Source organism: Mycteria americana, chromosome 4 (genome assembly GCF_035582795.1).
Source record: "Mycteria americana isolate JAX WOST 10 ecotype Jacksonville Zoo and Gardens chromosome 4, USCA_MyAme_1.0, whole genome shotgun sequence".
Lineage (NCBI taxonomy): Eukaryota > Metazoa > Chordata > Aves > Ciconiiformes > Ciconiidae > Mycteria > Mycteria americana.
Window position 1 is genome coordinate 56,409,355 of NC_134368.1, and position 23,068 is coordinate 56,432,422.

At 38.8% G+C, this 23,068-nt stretch overlaps 1 protein-coding gene across 1 annotated transcript; it reads right to left on the reverse strand.

Moving 5' to 3' along the window:
* Positions 1 to 864: 864 nt before the first annotated feature.
* Positions 865 to 22,967, reverse strand: EIF4E (eukaryotic translation initiation factor 4E). Its single transcript, XM_075500612.1, has 7 exons — positions 22,836 to 22,967; positions 13,128 to 13,234; positions 10,850 to 10,945; positions 8,755 to 8,818; positions 6,694 to 6,807; positions 3,987 to 4,126; positions 865 to 1,909 (listed from the first exon to the last, which is right to left on the reverse strand). The coding sequence occupies exons 1-7, from the start codon at positions 22,851 to 22,853 to the stop codon at positions 1,795 to 1,797; spliced, it is 654 nt and encodes a 217-aa protein (XP_075356727.1). The 5' UTR covers positions 22,854 to 22,967; the 3' UTR covers positions 865 to 1,794.
* Between the last annotated feature and the right edge of the window lie 101 nt (positions 22,968 to 23,068).

Below are 23,068 nucleotides of genomic sequence, written 5' to 3' on the forward strand. Positions count from 1 at the left end.
ATTCAGGTCTATCTCGGCACATAGAAACACTGCAGTGCCTTAATCAGGCAGATTTAAAAGCCTGATTCAACTGAAGCTTCACTGCTACAGTGACTAAACTTGCTTTAAGGAGTTATCACAAAGATCAAAACCCCAATAAGCATCTGCCTTTAAGTTTAACTGAAGAAAGGCTATATAGCCCTGGCAAGATCTTAAAGTACATCACACTAAAAAATAAGAAACTGGCAATAAAGCATTGATTTTGCTGCATGCTCTATTAAAGAGTAGAAAGAAAAAGCCTCTCACATGGTGCTTAAAACGAGAAGTTAACTCAACAGACTTCAAAATTTTCCCCCAATCCTGCAAGTCAAGAAAACTTACAGCTCCTACAGCAACTTTCAAGCCAATGAAAGTTTCATTTCATTGTAAGACATACATAATAGCAGACTATCTAGATCCTCATATACTTTTATTTTGTAGCCATGTCTCTAGTGCGCTTTACTTGTACTTCCTATAGGAATTATATACTTAAAGTAGAATCACTCACTTCAGCACTCTTAGTGTAATTCCTACCTGAAATGAGACAGCTTTCTATGTACCCTCGAATTTCTTGGTTGGCATAAACCAAAGTCAAAAGAAACAATGCAAACCATCATCAATTAGTCCAACCACTAAGAAAAAACAGTAGCCACATCAATATAATTTCACTTTGATTTAGGGTGCTATCTAATAGATTTATTAAAAGTTTCAGACTATAGGCTCCAGACTTTATCTTTCTTGGAAGACACTACAATAGAAGCCACAGTAGAGACTGCCTTGTCACAAGAAGTACAAATACTTGCTGTATAGATGGAGAAATAAAAGGACAAATCTAGTTGTCTAAAAGACAATTCACTGTACACATTTTATTTACAGTTTTGTACACTGTCTTAATATGAATGGGACCGCTTTTCTACTTGAGCCATTTTAACCAAAGCAAAATAACCTAAGTAATACAAAGTGTTAAAATACAGCATAAGATACAAAAACAGACATACTATTTCTAGTAAGGAATGTAAATTATGGTGTTACATTAAAAAAATCCACAATTATGTTTAGGAAATCACACAAACAGATCACTGATTTGACTGAAATGCATAAATTTGTAGCAAAGCTTTGATGTTACAAAAAAACCAAAAAATTACCAAAGAATGCACAAAATTAATGTTTATTCCACCTTTGTCATATTCCCAGATTCTTCACCAAATGTTACATGAGCAAAAACAACTGAAATCAAAATATCACTAATGTTATCAAATAGGGAAAACAAATAAATTAATCTAGCAGCCATCAGCATAGGTTACAGCAAAGATGATGCTGTATAAGAAAATTGCTAGAAAACTGTATGCACCATACTCTTTTCCAAACCAGCAAAATGTTACTGCATACAATGCAAATGTAACACAGAGTAATTTCCTGCAGGTACAGAAATGCAACTTCTTTTCTGAATACCATGGATAAACAAATGGGTATTTTTCGTAATAGTAATGTTTCTACCAAGCTATTACAGAGTGGGCCAGAAAAACATTTATGGATTGGGGGGGTGAAGTGTACTAAAATTCTGATTGGTAATGGTTACTTCAGCCAAAATAGAAAAAATTGAACACAGAAGTACAAGACAAAGGCGAATGAGACTTCTCACAAATCTTAGCAACACTTAGATGGAAATCAAATTTAAACGTAGTCCACTCTGCTTCTGAAGAGGCTTTGGTTCAGCTCCCAAATCTCGATTGCTTGACGCAGTCTCCTATGAAAGAATACTCAGAAGGTGTCTTCTTAAACAACAAACCTATTTTTAGTGGTGGAGCCGCTCTTAGTAGCTGTGTCTGCATGGGACTGATAACCAATCACTATCTTTGGAGGAAGTCCTAATCTTTCCTTGTATACTCTCCTGGAGAAAAGAAATAGAACAGTTTAAGCAAAGCCCTTAGGAAGGAATCAGTAACAGGACACCTGCTTTTAAGATCTGCTGACATATTCATGACAAATAGTTGCCTATTTAGAAACAATTTATAAAGTATGAATAAAGGCCTTGAAACAGGATTTTTCTAGCTTATTGCATCTAAAATCAGCTTACAGTTCTGTATGAACAATGACTTACCATATTAAATAGGACAAGCTCTTGCCAAAAAAAAAAATTCACAGGCCTACCTAAATGTAGAACACAGGGATTCTACTGCATTCACGTGAATATCATTAATATCAGCAAGCTATATTCCCACATATAGAAACAAAACAGCTATGAAGAAGTCATGGTCCACAATTTCAGAACTACTGAGATGATAAAGTCACCTGAACCAAATAAAACAGCAATTCCCTGGAACAGTCAGTTTTTATCACCACACACCTCAGTTGCACAGACTTGCTGTCTTTTCTTTAAATATTGATATCAAGCAGGCCCCCCCAATTCATTATGGTACTGGTCATGGGCAGCTACCCATTTTTGGTGTTTTTTTTTTTTTAAGAAAAATCAGCTTAGATTTTATGACTTAAAAGAAGCAGCAGCACCCCCTTTACACACACATACTGTGTTCCTTAGGATAGAGGATGACTGAGATGCAAGCCACTAATGGTGCCAGGCTGCAAGCTCTGACTAAACCACAGAACAAGCCTGTTCAACTGCAGATTGTTAACAAAACTATATAAAGTTGGTTTTTTAACTTACCCTAATCATAATGGAGCAGTTTACAGGACCATAGCTTACCCCAATTTTAACTGTTAAATAAAAGCTTGCTGTATTGTCTTTGGAGTTGTGGCAACACAACAGCACACAGTTGACATAACTTACCTTCGTCATTGTCAGTTTGCAAAATCTTAACTTTTTACAGTTAGTTCTCTAATGGAGACACCTTAGCTCCTTAGCTAATGGTTAACACCATTCTAAAAACACACTCTGGTGCCTACTAGGTTTGATGTAAGGTTATTCTCTATTAGCAGATGTGTACTGCAGATCTGTTTGTCTACTGTTAACTACTTACCTTTCAAGTCTGAACATGATTGTATAATGAAATTGTTAGTACAAGGCAGACCCCACCAGATTCATAAAGGCCCAAATAAGGAACGCGTTAAAGAAAGCTACCTAATAAGTGAAAAATGTTAGTAAGCTACTATGCCTGACAGTTAACATTTGGCCCAAGACAGACGTGCTAAGCTGGGAAGATAAATATTTTCATTGGTTTGCATAGGTTAAGTGGCCTACAATGACTGAATTTAACAGCAGGTAATTCTGAAGCATCAATACTACAGCATAAGGAATCCACTAGCTTTAGCAAGTATTGCTAAATAGTAGAGCACAACATGCATTTCCATAGTAGAAACACATGATAATCTGAGATGACTACTGTTGCTTACTGGAATGAAGATCACAACATGCTATTACACATGTCAAATAATCCATGAAACTCAGCATTATTGTTTGATTTGCACTTAAACAGAGACAAAAATGTAGGAAAACGTCTGTAGAGCTTCACAGCACGTCACTGTCCAGCTTTTTTCAAATGTAAGTACATCTTTGTGAGCTTAAGATTTACGATGCCTTTCTTCTCTTATTTGTAAGCATCACTTTCCCTGAGAAAAGTCTTACCAACAGTCTGTTACGGGCTACCCACTGTACAAACTGGCATGCTGCAACAGAATCTACACTATCTACAAGTATTCATTACAATGCCTCATTGAGAAATGAGGCAAATCTTGTGCCAAGATCTGTGTTCAATTCTTTATTATTTCTAAAGTACAGTGAACATAATGCAGCAGTGCAACAGTGCAAAGAAGTTAAACAGAAGCCCATACAAAAAAATACACAATAATGCAAATAATTTGGCACTGAGTTACTTGAACTTACAACCACATACACAGGGATACAGCTCTGCACAGGCTACATTTGCCTGAAGTGCGTTCTCTATTAAGTTACCTGGCTTTAAAGGCATTGTTACACTTCATATACTCAAGACACCAATCACATTACTTACCCTATATGCGTAACAGCATCCCTGTTTTCACATTCAGTTGTCCATATTGCTATTTTATCACCCTTAGTTCTAACATTAACAACAGCACCACATACATCATCACTGTAGTCATCAAACGACTCCCCAATAAGGCACAGCAGCTACAAAACAAAGATTAACTATTAAAAGTGGCAGTTCAAAGTCAGAATCCTGCTCCACAGGCAAACACTCAGTGTACCCAAAGGACTTTGAGGAATACTACATTTACTGCTTACAGCCGCTTGCCATAGAGCAATCATTTTCTGTTTATAGCAGTATCTTCTTGAAGTTCCAAATGTTACAAGTGAAGGTAAACTCAGTTGTAGTAGGGTTTCTTCCTCCTATTTTGAGTTTTCCATCTCTCCTCCTATCCCAGCAGCTGCAAGTTCTGACAGTTGATCATTTACATAGTGTTGCCTCCCACCCCATCCTCCCAAACCAGGTAAGAATTAAAGGAATTTATTCTTCTTTCTAAAGTATGTTTAACACAGGTAGACAAATATGAAATTTTAAGTGTTTACATTCATTATCTAGGAAGAGCCTGTGAAGAGCTATTTGGGCAATGTCAGCTACGTAAGATCCAACTTCAATTCTGAAGTACATCAATTCAGAGGCAAATCAGTCTGCAACTTAGATGAAAAAAGCTACCTAATGAAGTGTTACTTCCTATTGGCACACTCCAGAAGTTTCAGAGTTCCCACATACTCTAAAGTGGGAATCAGTCATCCTGAACAGTGTGTAATGCGAGTGCAACAATACAAGTGTACAAGTAATACAATATTCTCCCCCCCCAGATTTCTAATGGTGAAGCTTGGAATTGACAAAGATGGTACACTTCAGGAACATCAGATTGAGTTAGGTCACATCCCTCTACAACATGCTAACTGTGGAAGTGTTTTTTAAAATCTACAACTTGCAACTTGTAAAACAAGCAATTTTTAGATATACAAAACTGAGAACTTCTTGTAGTTAAGAGATGCATCTGGTCCATGCTGAATTAAAAATCCTTGTGCACACTGAAGTATTAAGTCTCCAAATGGACACTTGTTTACTTCACTTGCATAGTACATTACACACACTGCCATAATTTTCCAGAATCACTTATAACATTTGGAAATTCAACACACTTGCAACTTTTTGAACAAAGCAGGTCTTTCAGTACCCATGAGAGCTGCAAGGGCTGACTTCATCAAGGAAATACAAAAAGGACAAAGTGTGCTACTGAATAAATCAGGTATAACTACACACACTTTAAATGTTACACCCAATTGCAGGATGCACACATTCACTTGAGTAATGAAAGCCATAAGTATTTAAGTTTAAACCACACATAAACATTCAAAATATTGATCAACAGCCTTAGTACATATACATGCAAAGATGACTACCACACTCAGTAAACACTACAGTCAAGTACATTCTTCATGAATGCTGCACAACAGGGGAAAAAAGTATTCTCAAATGATGTTTAGCTTACAGTTAAGATCATCAGATTATATCAAAAATTTGTTCCAAAGGGGAGTGATAAAGGAAGAGGTTTTGATTTTTATTGGAGAAAGCTGGTTACAAATAATTACTGGAATTGGAAGTGACAGGGTTGTTTTAGAGCACATATCCCAGTCACCTGGGTATTTGGGCTCTGTGCCATTGCTTGCTGCTAAACAAAAAGCAGAGCCCTCTAGCCTTAAGTCTACATGGACTATCTACCATGTTTCCAATCCATATGTAATGGTTATTAAGAGTCAGAAGGACTCATATAGGCATTTAGGGGGAGAGGCAAATGCCCACAGCAAGACATTTATTTACTCATGTGCAGTCATATTGCCTAGTAGTATAGTGCTCATCATCCTTTCTTCAAATCACTACAGTGTCTAGGAAAGATCCTAATAGCTCTGGTATTTTGGACACCTCTGCTTTGATCCTGAAGGCCATTTCTCCCTTTAAGGGGTGCAATACTTCTTGCCTCTCATACAAGCAGGGGAAAAAAGATCAGAGATTTCATAAGATTGCTTTGCATTGTACTGCCTGCAATCCATGCCCCTAAAACCCAGATCAGACTAGACTTTTAGACTATTCTGCATCAGTTCCTAGACAGTACAGTTGTATCCTTTTCTACAACACATTTAATGCAACCCACATAATCTCTAGAAGTATATTTACCATCCAAAAAATCTATTCCAAAAAAAGATAACAGCAATGGAAAAAAGTATTTTTATAGTGCACAGGAAGATTGTGCTATTACTTGCCTATCCTAGTGTTAACTACAGAAAGAATAAAAATAAATCTGAAACTCCCTTGTTTCAGTAAGACCAAAACCTGAAAACAATTCACTTGTAACAATTTGTTTTACAAATACTCTTACATTTAAGCAGTTAAATTTGGGAGTCAAATTCAAGACAAAGTATTATTTTCAATAGCTATTCTGTACATTCCACACAAAAAGGTTAACCTGTCCTGTAGAGTTATCTCTATTGCTGCCCATTATAAGAAAGTATTCAACAGAATACAACTACATTGAGCATCGCTATTGAAAAACCACATTTCAAACACAGCCTGTCAATAAAAACTTACAGGACACTGTGCTGCCAGGAAGTTAGAAGTCTAGTGTGGCACACAGAAAGAACACACCAGTTAAAATAATACAAATGCAAGATTCTTCAGTTGCAACTTGTAAGGCCATAGTGCTTACTGTCTCTAGCCAGAAGCGATCAAGGTCACTTCGTCTCTGCTGTTTGTTTAGTGTAATTAGCCATCGTCCTCCTCGCTTGTTTTTTTCATCTTCCCACATGGGTTCAATCCCATCCTGCAAAGAACGTTCAGAAGTTAAATCAGACTTGATCTGTATTTTTCCTAAAGAATAACCAAAACACCAGTGATAACTGAAATAGCAACTTAAGAAAAAAGTGTACAGTTTAAGGTACATACCTGTTCAGAAATACTGTCTCATACCAATACCAAAGTTCCAAAACAGCTTAAAAAGTGAACTTTCTCTAATGAATTGTTATTTCTACAGAAAAACCACAGCCCTGGCAAAAGTCTTGGCTACACAACATTACATAAAAAGCTGTGGGAACAGGCGAAGTCAAACATCCACTTTGCCTCGTATGAAACCAGATAAAATTAGCAGCTACATTCTGGAGTCCTTATTTTAAGTCTTGGACTCATTGCAACATTGGCCAAGTGCTTTGCTTATGCATATAGATTACTTCACTGAAACAGACACCTTTGGCAGTCTCTCTCAATGACTTCCTGCACAAACAAGGTGAGAATAAGAGGGTTTTAATTGCCAGGGCCACAAAAATCAACACACCATTTAGAAGCAAGTTGCATTCTGCTACATGCTTTACCAATGGCCCTGTACTGAATTAAATGACACTGGATGTGCTGATCCAGCAAAGCGGCTAGCTGCCACTCCCATATCCACCAGCTATGCTGCACTTCAGGAAAGTCGTCATTAAAAAAGCAGGTAACTGTCTAGACAGAGAAATTTGCTTAAGAAATGTCTATTAAGAAAGCCACACTACAAAACTTTGGCTGAAAACTAATTAAGTGTTCAACATGCAGGACAGAGTGGTGTCAGCTCACTTAAATTTAACACCCTCACTGGCAGCTGCAGAGCTCAAACTACTTCATCACCTTTAAGAGGCACTCTTACGAGGTCATGACTGAAGGACAACAGCAAGAGATCGCTCAGAAGCCTGCAATAGCTGCCAATTCTGTACCTGTTCCATGCATTTAAATAATTAAATTATTGCTGATTGACGATATGCAAACACAGCATAGATACACATACTTAAACCACAAATTTAGGATTCATGCAAAAAAAGCCAAGCATGACCCATAGAGATCCTAACCTCTGAAGGGCCTACAGCTTCTTAAAGTTTCCTACTAAGGTTTCTCAGTCACCTAAAATATCGTTACCTTCCCAAACCCAATCATCACCACCTCTTCACTACCTAAAGCTGCTAAGGTTTACAAACTATGTACACAATCTACTGAGGAGTCCCAGCCAGTAGCTATGTTTGATAAGCAAAGGAGGAACCAGGCACCAGTACTTAGGGGATTATTCAGGTATTTGAATCCAGAAAGGAAGCTGTATGTTAGAAGTGCTTTGGAGAGTTTAGGATTTAATTTAGAGCTCCAGGTCAAATCACCACTCCAGCCAAGGCACGATTTCATGTACACTTTCTCATCAACATTTCCTATTCACTAGTCTGAACACTTCTTCAGCATGCTTTAAGTGTCAGCATTGGGTACAATTTTCTATTACATACATAATTAATATGGCATGTAACTGGTGGTGTAAAAAATTATAGGAGCATTGTGCATCTGGCTAGTAGTGCTCAAAGAATACTGGAGAACACTGCAGCCTCCCACAGAACTCAGACATTTTAACTCATTTCATGTCACACCAAATGACAGGGCTGGAAAATCTTTCATATTGTAAAAATTGAGATTTAATTATTTGCACAAGCATCTCAAACATAGAATGAAGACAAACATAGCAACAGATTAAAGTGTACTTTCTGTGAAGTGTGTTAAAGCAAGTACTTGCATTTTCAGAACTAGTGACAGCCTCATTTTCAGAGGGCACGTGTTTAGGACTTCCTAAAAAAATTAACTCCTTTAGGACATTCCCAACCATGTTCCTAAATATCTAAAGTGAAATACTTGGACAGCATCTTTCCTAGTCAGGAAACCATCCATCAACATCCATAACTGAAGAAAGAAAAAAGGTTAGCAAGCATACCTTAAAGAGCGAGTAGTCACAACCAGGCATTAAATTACTAGAGAGCTGGATATGGTTGTATAAACTATTGGAGGGAAAAAAGCAGGATTAAAAACTAAGCATTATTTTGAGGTACAAATTTCTTAAAGAATTTAAGACATATGACCAAATAAAATACAAAATTTAAAAAGCATTAAATTTTTCAGAAGCAACCTTATTTCCCAAGTATTTTTCAGAAGTATAAAAGCATTAGCTTTAAGCTGTTCCAGGCTTAAAGGAAAATGGAAACTGGTTTATAAACACTTGCTGGATTCCTACACAATAGTATTTTCCAGAAATACCAGTGCTTCTTTTATACCTAGTTCTAACAAAGATATTAGAAACATAACTCACTGAAGTTTCATGGCAACAAGTTCTGTGTGCATGTGTATTCTGTACATATAAACAATTATCCTTATTCCATGTATGTATATTTCTAAGGCTACTCTCTGCAGAGAGAGGTTTTAGGAGAAATATTCAACTTTGTTATTTAATACAATACTCTAGGGATGAAGGAGGTAGGCCTGATAATTCAAATTGAAATAAGGACTCAAAAGACAAGAAGAGATGACAAACAACAAAATATAAAATATATACTCCGAATTAAATTTACAACTATGCAATTCAGAGGAAAAAAAAAAAATCAAAGGAGTACATACTGTCTCCTCTAGCAAGAAAATAGATGCTTTTTTTCCTGCACTGTTAAGGTCAGACTTCAGAAAAAGGCCTGCACATACCACAGTAACCTGGAGTCCAAGACCAACTAACATTCAGGCATGGTCCAGCACCGAAAAGGAAAATTAATTACTGAGATGTTCTAACAATTAGAAATCAGGCATAGGAATTTACGAAGCCAGTTACAGATTTATCACCTTCCTTCCTTTAAGTTTACCTTAACAATATTTTTTCCACAGAACACACCTATTTCCCACTCCAACCTTCTCAATTGCTTGTGACCAATTTATACCTTGACTGCAGACATCTAGATTAAGCACTTAATTACCCAGACTATCTTGGTTATAGGAGCTCAAAAAGCTTACCCTTAACCAACTTTAATAGTGAGCTTCAAACAATTTAGCCTCCTACCACATACCCCAAGACTGCAAACTACTGCTTATTCAACCATCAGTCACCCCCACAGTAGGAATGGGAAAGCTGGCTACAAGCACAGAATCCTATTCCCCTCCCTGACAACTGCACTGATAAATAGTTGTTCAACTTTCTCAGTATCTTTATTTCTTTCCTGTTGGTGCTAATGGGTCACTGATAGGTCTCATTATTCCACAAAGAGACACCACCTCTCCCTTACTTATCACATCCAAAAGAAGAACCCTATCACTCAATGTAGCATGAAACACTAAGATCAAACATATAATGCATTTTTTCACCCTCAATTTCATGCCATTTGCATTTTCTCCATATTTCATCATTACAGCAGGCAAAATCTTCCAAGTAAGCCACCTGAATTTGACTGAAGCAAGTGTTCGGAAACCACAGGCCTACCTTCAAAGGCTTTGTTCTTGCTGTTTGAGCCTAACCACTTTTGCAGACCTTCGATTTAAAATTAAGGTAGTTTCTTCTGTAACCCCTAATGAACTTTTCACACATGCCATTAAACTGCATCAATCTCCCAAGTACTAAGCTCCAGATTCAGACACTTTTGAATATCTGAAGTGGGCCAGCTATCTGAGAATTTAATCAACTAGCAAAATTTGGGGCTGAGGAAGCAACAATCAGTTGGCTACAAGAACTTACAAATTCATGTTACTATGAGGCAGCTACTGCACAAGTACAATTTTCTACATGTATGTCATGTACATATGAATATAAGCAGTGTTGCAGTGTTAGCAGCAAGACAATGTGCATTTAAAGTATGAAAAAATTCTCCAATCACATTTTCTTCAAAGGTTACATTCTACCATATTCTGAAAAATGGTGTAGACCTCACCTTCAGTTTTGCAAATAATTCATATTACACCCAAAAAGTTGCAGTTAATGGAGCACTTTTTTTTACTTTGGCATAAGCCTTGCCAACATACACCAGGATTATTACGCAGATTGAAAAGTCTTTACTTACGCCCAAAAATCTTCAACAGTATCAAACTTTGAGATAAGACGAAGATTTGCTTGCCAAGTTTTGCTCTTGTCATTTTTAAAAAACCAGAGTGCCCATCTAAAGGAAAACAAAATAAAATAACAGCATCTAGAAATTAAAGTATATTAAAAATATAATTCATGATTTGTATTGTTATACCCAAACTAATTGCAGAACTTAACATATTATCAGCATGGACATCAGTTTTCATCAATAAGCTACATGTGAAACTCAGTTCTCAAATCCAACTTTGCAGATCAACAATATTTGTGTTCCCATTACAAGAATCATGGCAGACTTGATCAATCCGTTTAGGTAAATATTTTAAATAATTTTGTAACATTTCTAAGACTCTAAACCTCTAAGCCTCAGATGCTTCTCCTTGCTGCCACTGCTAAACTGCAATCCCCTACCACAAATAACTGATTATGGTCTAAAACAATACCAACTATTCAAACTAGGAGCACAGCTCCCTTTCCAGTAATTTTCTTGTAAAGGTTACAAAAGCTAATTATATCACACCAAAGCTATACAGGACATGAAAGTTTCCCAAGCAGTCACATACTAGGAGAGCATAAATTTTAAAAGGGAAGCTGCATTAAGCTTACTAATGGCAACAACCTTAAAAAACCCACCAACTTTAACTGTTTCAAGTTTTTAAATCCGCATATATAAAGCCAAGACTAAATGAAAAATTTTCCATCCAATTTTCTTCATCATTATCTCCGCTGAGTACAGATCTCAACACATATTATAAATTGAACATTTCACACAAAGATGCTCCCTTCTGGATCTAAAAAGTATAATTTAAAATGCTGGAACAGGATACCTGATGAGGCATTTAAGAAAACAGGCTTATTTTTCATTCCGATAGTTTCACTCAGGTTAGCACTAGAGTAGATTTACCTTCTCACAGCAGAGTACTTTAAGTCCTCAGGTGTCAATCTATTGTTTTGAGACCTTTCCTGACATTTCAAGCCTTGTTTTAAAAGTTTACTATTTTCCAGTAATAGCCCCACTACCACTCGTAAGGGAGTGTCAGCACCAACTTAAAGTGTTCACAGGAAAAAAAGGAAGGATGGAAGTTGAAAGAAAGACAACAGGGGAAAAATGGGATGCACACAGCATAGCACTACAGTGCAGAGGGGTTTTCCACACTTGCTCAGAACTCAGAAAAAGAGTAAGGTGCCACTTGGTAAGAGGTTCACTTTGGGGAAGCACCTACCTACCAACATTAAGTACTGAGCACACCACATCAGCTCTTCAGCTCACTTGGAGAAAATTACTTCCTAGGTGCTCTTTTTGAAGTGTACATATGCTGCTGGAGTAACTTTTGTGCACATTTAAAGGAATTCAACCTGTAAGCTTATACCTTCATTGCAGAAAGGTAGTTCAAGTCAAGGTTTTCTAGTACAAAGCTTCTTGGTAAAGTCCTCATTGTCTCTATAGCTCAGTAAAAAGCTGAGTAGTAGCTTTTAGAACATACCTGTTTTTGCACACTGAACACAGAATTTAGTAAGAGGGCTTTGATTTTTCGACAACTTTTCTTAACTATACTTTTAACTACTGCTCCATGTTTTTCTTGTTAAACAGGAACATTTAAGTGCCCTACAGTTTTTTCTTAGTGACACATTGGTACAAATGTGTGCATTTGAACTTTACAAGGTTTCTTCTGCTGTGCTTCCTACAGATAATGAAAACATTACTGTAGACACCAACCACTCATACGATCAAGTCTAATAAGCTCTTTGGCTGATTAACACAGCTTCTACTACTTTCAGTTCCAAACAGGAGAAAAAAAATGGTAAGATATGAAGGAGTAAGACTCTGACAAGAAGTAAGAATGAGAAGTCTTTACCACTGGCACCGGAACTGCCCAAGTACAAGGCAGAATGGAAGGTTTTCCAGTTCTGCTTGGCAGCAACTTCATCTCAGTGTCAGTCTCTTAAAACACACCAGACAAAAGCAACAGAAGCTCTGCTTGCCTCCAACTAAAAGCAAAGCCATGCTCTTTCCAATTACCTGGCTGCATTATGAAAATTTGCAAAGATTTTCAGCTTCTGTAACAACACTATATGAAAAGTCTCTGAATTACAACAGATCAGATTCTATTTCCTCTGCAACCTCCCTGCAAAAATCTTCAAAAAAATGGGAACACTCAAAATGCTGCTAGAAAACATAAGGTAAACAAGAGTGCTCTAAAGCCACAGGCATTTTTCTATCTTTAGCAAAATTACAATCATGCTTCTGTACTATTTACCTGTTTTGTAGTGGATGCTTAATATACTGTTCAGGGCTGGCAACCTCCTGACTAGGCGCTGGCTCGGTTTTCTCCTCTTCTGAAGGCTGAGGGTTGGGAGTGGTTTCCTGTTTGAAGAAAGGAGTTATTAATACGTTCCTTCTCAATTTTTATTGAAGTAATTTAGTTCTTTGAAGTAACTTTCAGAAGGCTGAAGCTAAGAGTTCCTCTAATTCATCTTGGATTAGGGGCCCAAATCACATCATGGAAGCATAATCTGCATCCCTTTATTCTTCAACATCTGAGCAAGTCCTACAATAAATACTAACTGCAGGAATTCACATTCTGCTGTTCAGTGATTTGCTTCCTGTGTCAGTTGTTTCCAGAAACATTTACTTAACATATCTTATTTTGAAACAGTTCTGAGAGTTATTTCAGAATTACATAATATGCTATGTTATCTAGAATACACACATCTAAAAATTAATTTCCAGGATAATTTCAGAAGGAAAATGATTTTTTTATCAGTTTCTGACAAAGCATCATTGGAAACAGATGTACAGGCTCTGTTTATTTAGAAAAATCTGTTATTACAAGTAGGAGACATGCCCATAATTCTCAGGTCTGAAATCAGCTATTACAAGCAGCTAGAAACCAAACCAGTAAGTAGTTATCTTTATATTTGCAACATTGCTACTAACAAAGCTTCAGGCACCAAACAGCAGAATTTAAACACGTATCAGGTCTCAAATTTCAAACTGAAAGAGATGTAATTACACAGGCTTACCACAGATTAGACTGATTCCAAGTATTATTTTTTTCAAATCTCCAGAGACAGTGCTAGAGATGTCAAATATACTTTACCACAAAGAAGCAAAATAATATATTCCCTTTGCATGCAAACCCCCTCAAGCTTGTCATTCAGTTCGAGAAGCCACTGTGTCAGGTTTGAAATTCTAATGCCATTCCTTCAAACCAGGGAACACAAAGCTTTATTGTGAGGCCAAGTGTCCCCGCCAGTTACCACCATCTCCCCCTAATCTGCAATCCATGCTAGAATATTAGAGAGACAAGGAATGAGGACTAGACCTGAATTCCTACAGCTAACAAAAATGACAGTACAGCTGACCCTGTGAAAGAAAAAGCACTACAGTAATACAAACAAATACTAACTACAGCAGACCCAAAGACTCTAGACATTCCTAAATGCAGCAATACAAAAGTAGTACTTAAAAATTAATTTAAACTTTGTGGTATTAAGAGAACAAGGCAGTGTAGGGGTGGATTAAGTAATGGCAAGCCACCTAATTAATGGAACAGTTTACTCCAGACTTCCATGTTACTCAGTTTATCATCACCAAAGCTGCTGAAAAGTGGAATGGATTTGAAGTGATAAAACACACACCATTTAACCTTCACAGTCCCAGCTGGCAAACTCTTCTGATAACACCTAAAGATCTGTCTTAACAGGGATTTTCTTTTCATTATCAATATATTTATCATAATTAAGCATATTATGTTTTATTTCACAGAAGTTACACCTTTATGCTTGAAAATCATTAAGTATGCTTTAGTTTAACAGCTCACCTAGAAAAAAATCTCAGTTTGAAAGCTAATTTACATCACATTTAAGAATGCTTTCATATGCTGCCACATTCACAGTGAAAAGACTGAAATGCAAAGGCCTAACAGGGCCAGTGACAACTAGGACAGTGCTTTGATTTACACAGTACAAGGGGCAGGCAGTACAATTTCCTGCCTCTTAATAAAACTAAATGCTTTCTGAAGATTCCCTAATGGGGAACATCACTTTCAAAACCTCAGAAGCAGTGTTGAACAATCTGTCAAATCTCCTTCAGTGTAATACTATAAAAAGCTAAACAGACATTCAAAAAGCTTAGTAAGTGCTTCAAAATTCTATCTAGAATAACATTTCTAGTGTTAGTCCTGTTTATTTTTAAGTTGATGGGATCAAATATACATCTTTCCCTTTAATCACATATAAGAACCCCACAGAACAAAAATTAAGATGGTCAACGCACAAAAGCTGAAAAATACACTAAGGAAGTATTTCAATATTTCCTCATCCAAGTTATCATTATACTACAAAAAGCCAAGTATAGACAACTACAGTTTAAGTGTTGCCCCTTCAGAGGCTTCTAACTAGAAGAGTTAGAAATATTACATGTGCAAATACAATGAGCATACAAGGAAAACCTTGTTGATATTTTGGAAGTAAACTACGCACTAGGTTTTGTGATAAAGCTTGCTTTCATTCACAATGCTCTGCAGTTGTGACATCTAATATTTACAATTGATTTACAAATGCTATTACACTAAAGATTTTTACATCAAATAGACTCACTCTTGACGAATGCAGAGTATTTCAAAAAATAACTTCAGTTAAGAATCTCATTCACATTTGCTCAAATATCTTTCAGTGTACAAAGAGCTAATCCTAAAGTCTCCTTGGTCAGTCTTCCAGAAGTATCATAACCATATAAACTGAAAGAATCAATACCAAACTACTAAGCACACACAGGGCTATGCCATTTCATAACTTCTAATACAAGACAACATCAGAAAGGATTAAGGTAGCACCTTCAGACAACTAAAAAAATGCAATGAGCCTCAACACCTGCCCAGTATAATGATGGTCACTCTTCACATAACTACTTGAAAGTCCATTTCTGGCCAAACATAAGACATCTGACTCAGCACAAACATTTTAGTTAAGTCACCACAACAACAAGTCCCTTAAGATATTCTGAAAGCTACCCAGCATTAATGAAACTCAGACTAACTATTATTTCAAGCTCCTGTCAAAAACAGTACATGACAAGTCGCCTGCAAGGCCCAGCTAACTATGATCTTGACCCAGGATTACACCACTCCCCTCAAACTAACCCAGCCAGATTTTTATTTTTTTTTTTACAGCACCAGGCTGCCCATCAAGGACAGGTAGAGCTGTACACACCAGAATAAACCTGGAAAAAGGTATAAAGTTGGAAGCAGGGCTTTCTACCACAAAACAGTTTTCTGGCAGGTCTCACACAGAAGCCTAAAGCAGCTTGTTTTCACTACCTTTTATTTCCCACTGCCACCAAGAAAAACAGAAAAAGGACCATTTTCATTTTTGGCTGATTAATCATATCGCCTCCCATTTCCTTTCATCTTACCTTTATCTCACTATTCTGACCACCAAGCTAAAGTATTTGTATAGCAAAGCACTTTTCATTATTAGTCAAATACAAAGTAAGTTCACTAATTGGCATTCAAAGTCCATTTCTTGTATCCAGCCTCTTTCCAGCTACTGAAATTCTACACCAAACCACAAGCATGCAGATTTTAAAAGATTCTATAAATACAATATGAATTAAAGTGATATTGTACACATTCTACCAATTCACACCTCGAAATCTTGAAATTGCTACACTATTAACTTACTTAAGTCAGACTGTCTCCACAAGCAGTTTCTGGACTACTAAATTTAAAATCCTTCACAGTACTTTACTATTGCTCATAACTAATGCATTCTTTAACCTAAAATTGACTTTGCGTCTACTATTAAACTAAGCCACCACTGGGTTTGTTGCTTTTAAAATAGATGTAATAAAATAGGGCAGTATTACCAGATAAACTGGAAAGCTTCACATTGCCAATCCTACTCCTCATACACAAGGCAGCACGTAATTAAAAGTGACATTTATTCACTACCCACATGGTTTTTTGATGTAGGAATCGGCTTGCAGAAGTCCATGAAACATTTGCCTAGTCAGCATTTAATGACTGTGCCTATCTGCACGTTACTTGGATTCTGAAACTTGCAGATTTAATTGGTGTTATTTGTTCTTTCTCCACAGCACATAATGACCAACATATCAAAGGAAGGCGTGCATGTCACCCGGACAGGAAACAAATAGCACTTACAGTAAAAACTGCTTAATCAGGTTTGGCTATTGAAGAGAACAACTAGCTTGACGAGGTTTCACCAAGTGTTTCCAGGTGCTGCCCAGACCACATTCATGTCATCTAATTGTCTACAGAAGTTGTTGAGGAAGTCCAGTTGAGAGAGCACAACATTTTTGTCCCAAAAGGACATAACCTAGCACTATTCTGCATTCTTGGTGAAAATTAACAGAATCAATTCGTGGAAGAGGCTTCCAAAGTCTTCTTGCATTAAACCAAAATAAGTTACATTTGAGAGTTTCCACCTTCTTGTTTAGGGTTTCCTACACAATGAGGAAAGTGCACATCCCAGTTAGCAGATGTCTAGGGAAAAAACATGTCAACTATCTGCTGGTCCTTATGCTTCTTGCAGGTAACTGCTACTACACTACAGTTAGGATAACAATTCACAAGGCACAAAATCAAGAGCTATTTATTTCAAAATATTCTGGACAAAAAAAGGATTTAAACCCACCCACAAGCAAGTATTATGTGCTGTAAGAAAACAAACCAAATGATGATCCAATACGCAGCTCTGAGGAATTTATATACAGAGGTAAAAATTGTCCAAAGTATGTGTAATACCAACTGGAAGAGAGGTACCAATAGCCACCTGTTACCAATTAAACTGTGTTAAATAGCTTTCCAGACACCAGGACAGAGAAAAATTTTCTAGGCATGACGTAACAAGGCCTAATACAGAGCAACTATCCTAACTGCATACATTATTGCTTAGACCACCACAGATTTTTAGAAAGGCATTCACTATTAGAACACAAACGTGGGACATGATTTTAACTGAGTGACATCCCACCAAATTAGAACAGAAGTGCAACACATGTACAGGAGGACAGGAACAAAAGATTGAAGTAGAGGAGTCACACACCTCCTCCAGGGTCAGAGGGGCACACTGGTTTGCTTTTTTAGGAAATATAATCTCAGGTTTTAAAAGATGCAAATAATATTTACAGCCCTTTTGACTTCTGAAAAAACGAGTGGCATACACTTGAAAGTACCCATCAGATTTTCAACATTTAACTCACAACCTTATGACTAGAATTAGCAAACAAGTTACAAGGTATATCAAAATACTTCACTATGTATGTGTTTTTTTCATAGCTGCCTAAGCAGGCTGCCCTTGTGCTACCACTTCTCACCCCAGCCTGTAGTCTGCTGCTGCCTTTGCTACTGGAACATGAAATCTGCCCATGGGATGACTTCCCACATCTAACATGGTGTTAGTTCTAAGGCACTCAGACAAGAAAACAAAAACTTCCCAAAACTGCTGAGGAGAACAGTTCAGATGACTCAAGGGACAAAACACCTCTGACGTCCCCGCACACTCCAAATTACTACAAGTATATTGAGCCACTCGTACAACCGAGGATAGCATTTTACATCAGCTGAAAAATTAAGACACATTGAATCTTCAGAAAAGAATTTAAAACAAAATTGTATAATGTATGGATGCTCAAGAGGTCAGTCTTCAACCAAAAAGATAAACTACTGGACATACTACTGGTATGCTCCATTATTGTAAAGCATGTAATGTACACAAGCTACTTTGATAAACAGCACTGAACATGAGAAAAACTGACCACTATTTAAAAGATCATTCATTTAAGCAACTGCTCTGCACATTTAGAAAAAGATTACTTTTAAACAGTTAAAATTTTTCTGCCTCACATCCACTATATAAGAATCAAGGACAACTGCCACTTTCAGGCAGCTAACAGAACACTTGTATTACATAGCACAATTAAATCTGTAGATCACACACTTAGTACCTTCATAACGTGAACATTTTAAACAGGAATAGGTTTTAGGACTTAAAGAAATGAGTGACTGCTTGAAGTTTCTAGGTTAAAAATAGCCTCTAAACTTATGTTTAACCATGACTTTAGAATATTTGAAAAGTGAAAGACAAATTTGTTTGAGGAAAGTCTTAATTCACTTATAAAATCTGCATTTTTCTTTCACAAGGCAGGCTCTCTACCAACCTCTCTTATTTGATTCTCCTCTTTATCCCCTCAAAATTCACACTGATCTTTACAAAGCTGCCAAAAGGGTCACATTTTCTCATCAAAATTTCCCATATACCTCCACACCTGCAGGTAGTGCCAGTAAATGAAACAACTCAGTCTCATATGCTATTTTTATGCATTCCCTTGAAATAAGCTTGACATTTTATACACTGCATGAAATGTAATTTTTAAAAATTGCTTTCAGAAAAATGTTTATCTCAAAAAATTTGCAAGTTGTCCAACATCATCCTCCTCTTAGAGGAAGCTTTGTATTCAGTCAGAAATGTAATTTACAGTTTGCAAGTTTATGATAGACATTCTCAATTATTAAACAGCATGCAAGATACATTTATCCTGCATCATTTCAGAAAAATGCAGTGAGCAAGCAACTGTGTTCACAATACTACAGCTGAATACTGATTTCAACCATAGCAGGTCACTGACTATATTACAGCAGAAATACCTAGTAATAAGAGTAAGTCTAAAGTTGAACATAGCCTGCACTTAATTTACATGCTGTCTGTTAATAATACAAAATACCTTTCAGCCTACCTTGAATTTTAGGAGCTACTTTGAACCTTCCAGAATTTCAAGGCCCTACACCACTATGTTTGTAACCCCTTGAGATAACGCTGTTTCATTTAAAGAACATTGAGTCCTACCTATTGATGGTTAGCTGTTTAAACAAGCATTTTTCAAATTACACGTAACTGAATTCACCCATGTATCTTAAAATTCAGAGTTAAATTCACAAGAATTGCATGTGCACAAGTGCAATTGTCAATTGTCAACAATAACTGTCATGAAGCAAAAAAAGCACACCATGATGTCCATTTCCAATTTGAATGATGAGGGATCAGATGCTCACATGTAAGTTACTTCCACACAATTTATACGCACCTAGAAGGTACAAGCTTTGTGTGGCTACATTTTAAAGTCACCTTTGGTAAACTACTGTTTACTAAAGCATTACTATTGGTTTTGTTGTTGACTTTGTGGACTTTTGCAGCATTATCTGATCACATTTAATCCTCGAAGGCTACAATATGAGCACACTCTTAACAGGACAAACTTCTGCATATTCTCACAAATTAATCTAGAACAGTCTTAAAAGAAAAACAACCTGGATAGCACAAGAAAAACAGTTTTAACCTGTCAACGTTGCAGAGGCTTAAGTTTCCCCTGCAGTGGAGAAGTAAACACCTGTGCAACAGGTCTATATTTACTTAGAATAATCTTGCTTTTCCTAGCAACTTCCATGGGACTCTTTACAGTACTCTAGGAATATTGAAACTTGAGTTTAAAGTGTTTCAAACATTTTTTTCCAGCCTCTTAACAAGACTAAAAATGTATGTTACATTTGAGAGCATGGAAGTACTGGAAACTTCACTGATTTTAGTAGGAGCCTACATTTAAAAAAAGACCCATTCAGTTGTGTTTTGCATTTCCCGAGACACATTTTGACACTAGGGAAGCATCACAGATGGCACCTCTACAAACCTAGGTCCAGATTTTGAAGGTCAGCAACAGAAAAGCTTCTCTATGATCAAGAAGTAATCCAGTCCTTAACCACACATACAATTAAATTGTTCCATTGAAAAGCACATAGTATTTCTGCAACATTAAGTGCCTATGACCTCACTCACTACGCAAGTCTAACTTTAAGCTTAGGTAGGAGAAGTGTGAGCCACCTAAAAGGACAATAAACAAAAATTTTATTATTTAAATAAATTTGAAAATAAGCAAGCATAGCTGATATTTCTTTCCTGAAGTCAAACATATTCCAACTATGGCAGAACATTCAACAGCAGCTTTACTTAAACTGTTGTGAGCACTGCCCTATCTTCCACTTTTACTGACAGCTTTTTGTCACTGCATGGTGAACTGGATCTGGGAAGCCAATCTTGCTGTGAAGTGGCATGGCAAAATCAATTGTTTATTTTTGGCTAAATTACGCCCCAGATCTAGCTCAACATGCAACCTCATGCTTATGCAAGAACAATGGAGAGAATGGTGCAGAGACATGCTTACGCCAGCACCACAGCCAAGAAAGCCACAAACCTAAGCCCTTAGAGTAATTTCAATTTCCAATGGCCATCAGTATTACAAATTATTTACCACAACCCCTGCTAAGCTCCACGGTCATCACAAAACATTGAGCTGACAGGAACCTCTCATCTTCAGATATGTGGGCCACAGGTCAGAGATCATCTTCTGGATGGGAAAACAAGTGTTTAACACTGTGGCTGGAGAACATGGGAAGGGTGCTGCTGGTGGTCCAGCTCACCGCCTTAACAACTGACATTCTTGTTCAGAACTGCTAGTCAAGCAATTTATAAATGCCAACCAATTTCAATCTCTTCCTTGTAAGTAAAGGTGGGGGTTTTTTTGTTCATGGAAGAAAATCATAATATGAGAATCAATGTCCCTTACACAAAAGGGTAAAATTAATCTTTATTTAAAAACAGTGAAGTGGTTTTCAAGTGTAAAACACTTTTTGTCTGAATGTTACAAAGCCTCCCCAAAGTACACACTGGCTATTTATTCATAGTGGGAAAGCAGCAGCAAGAAACTGGCCTGCCTTAAGTTTCTCATTGTCTTGGAGCCCTAATACACAGTCTTCTGCTGTCCACTCCTCACGATACACAAGCATATGGGATTAGAGTAACAACTATACTCAGACCACTTTCAGCTGCTTCAGTTCTTTACGGAAGAGCAGGCTAGGACAATGTTTATAAAATAGAGCATATCATCACAAACATAACTCAATACCTAGAAGAAGAAAAAGAGTACTTAATTATCATGAAAACTATAAAAAAACTTGAATAAAAATATCATTTTAATCCAGAAAGATGACATAACCGAAAAAAGCCGACTTCGTTTGCAACACGCCCCGAGTCTTACCAGTCACACCGTGTTCTTGTTTCAGCTGCCAGCCTCCCGAGCAGCGCATCTGCTAACTTACAGATCCTCACCCCAGGTTAGCGACCCCGCGCCTCCGAACCGCAAGGCCTCTCACCGCCAGCTCTGGCTGCCGCGAAGCTAGACCTTCACCCCTCCCCGCCTGCCAGGCGGCCGCTCGCCGCCCGGCGAGGACGAGCCGCCCCCTCGGTGACCGGCAAGTCTAACCCACCGGCCTCTCCCGGCGGAAAGCAACATGGCCACCCCCACCGCGCCACATGCGCCGAGCGCGGCGAAGAGCCGCCCGCCAGGCGGCCGGGCCGGCTCGCCGCCGCCCAGGGCTGCTCCTCGCCGCGCCTTCCGGCCCCGGCGTCCCCCCCTGCCGCAGCGCCGCGGGGGCGGCCGGGCCAGGCTAGGCCGGGCCGGGCGGCGGGGGCCGCGGGCGGGGCGCGGCACAATGGGCGCCGCGGCGGCAGCAGCCAGCGCCGCCGGCCTCGCTCCCGCCCGCCGGGCCCTGCCCCCGCCCCTCTACCGCCCACCTGGGTCGCCGCCGGCCCGGCCCGGCGCCCCCCGCACCCGTGCGGCGGCACCGGCACAGCCCCCCGCCTCCCCCTCCCGCCGCGCAGGCCGGCGCCTCCCGCTCCCCCTCCCCCCGCTCCGTCCCCCTGCGTGCGTGCGTGCGCTCCTCGCCGGCCTCGCCGCCCGCGCCCCGGCGCCCATCCGCCTCCCGCCCGGCCAGGTGCCCGCCGCCCCCTCGCCCGCCGCGGCCGGGGGAGCCGCGGCTCGAGAAGGAGAAGGAGGCGGCGGCGGCGGAAGGGAGAGGAAGGCGGGCGGGAGAAGGGAATGAAACACTCACCGGTTCCACCGTCGCCATCTTAGATCGATCTGATCGCAGAAGCGCTGCGGGGAGGGGAAGGGGCGGATAAAAAACGCAGGTTCAAACCCGGTTGGCCGCCCGGCGGTCACGTGAGCCCGGCGGCCGTTTGGGAGGGGGAGGGGAGGGGCCGGCCTTCGGGCCCCGGGCGGGGCGCAGCGCCTGCCGGGAGCTGTAGTCGCCGAGCGCGGGGGAGGCCGGGAGCCGTCATGTGG

Bases quoted from the DNA above. Each gene is read 5' to 3' on its own strand.
- EIF4E (XM_075500612.1), bottom strand. The intron at 6,808-8,754 runs GTATGCTTGCTA...CGTTCTTTGCAG, and splicing joins GTGACTACTCGCTCTTTAAG to GATGGGATTGAACCCATGTG. The intron at 1,910-3,986 runs GTAAGTAATGTG...TCTTTTCTCCAG, and splicing joins GATGCTGTTACGCATATAGG to GAGAGTATACAAGGAAAGAT.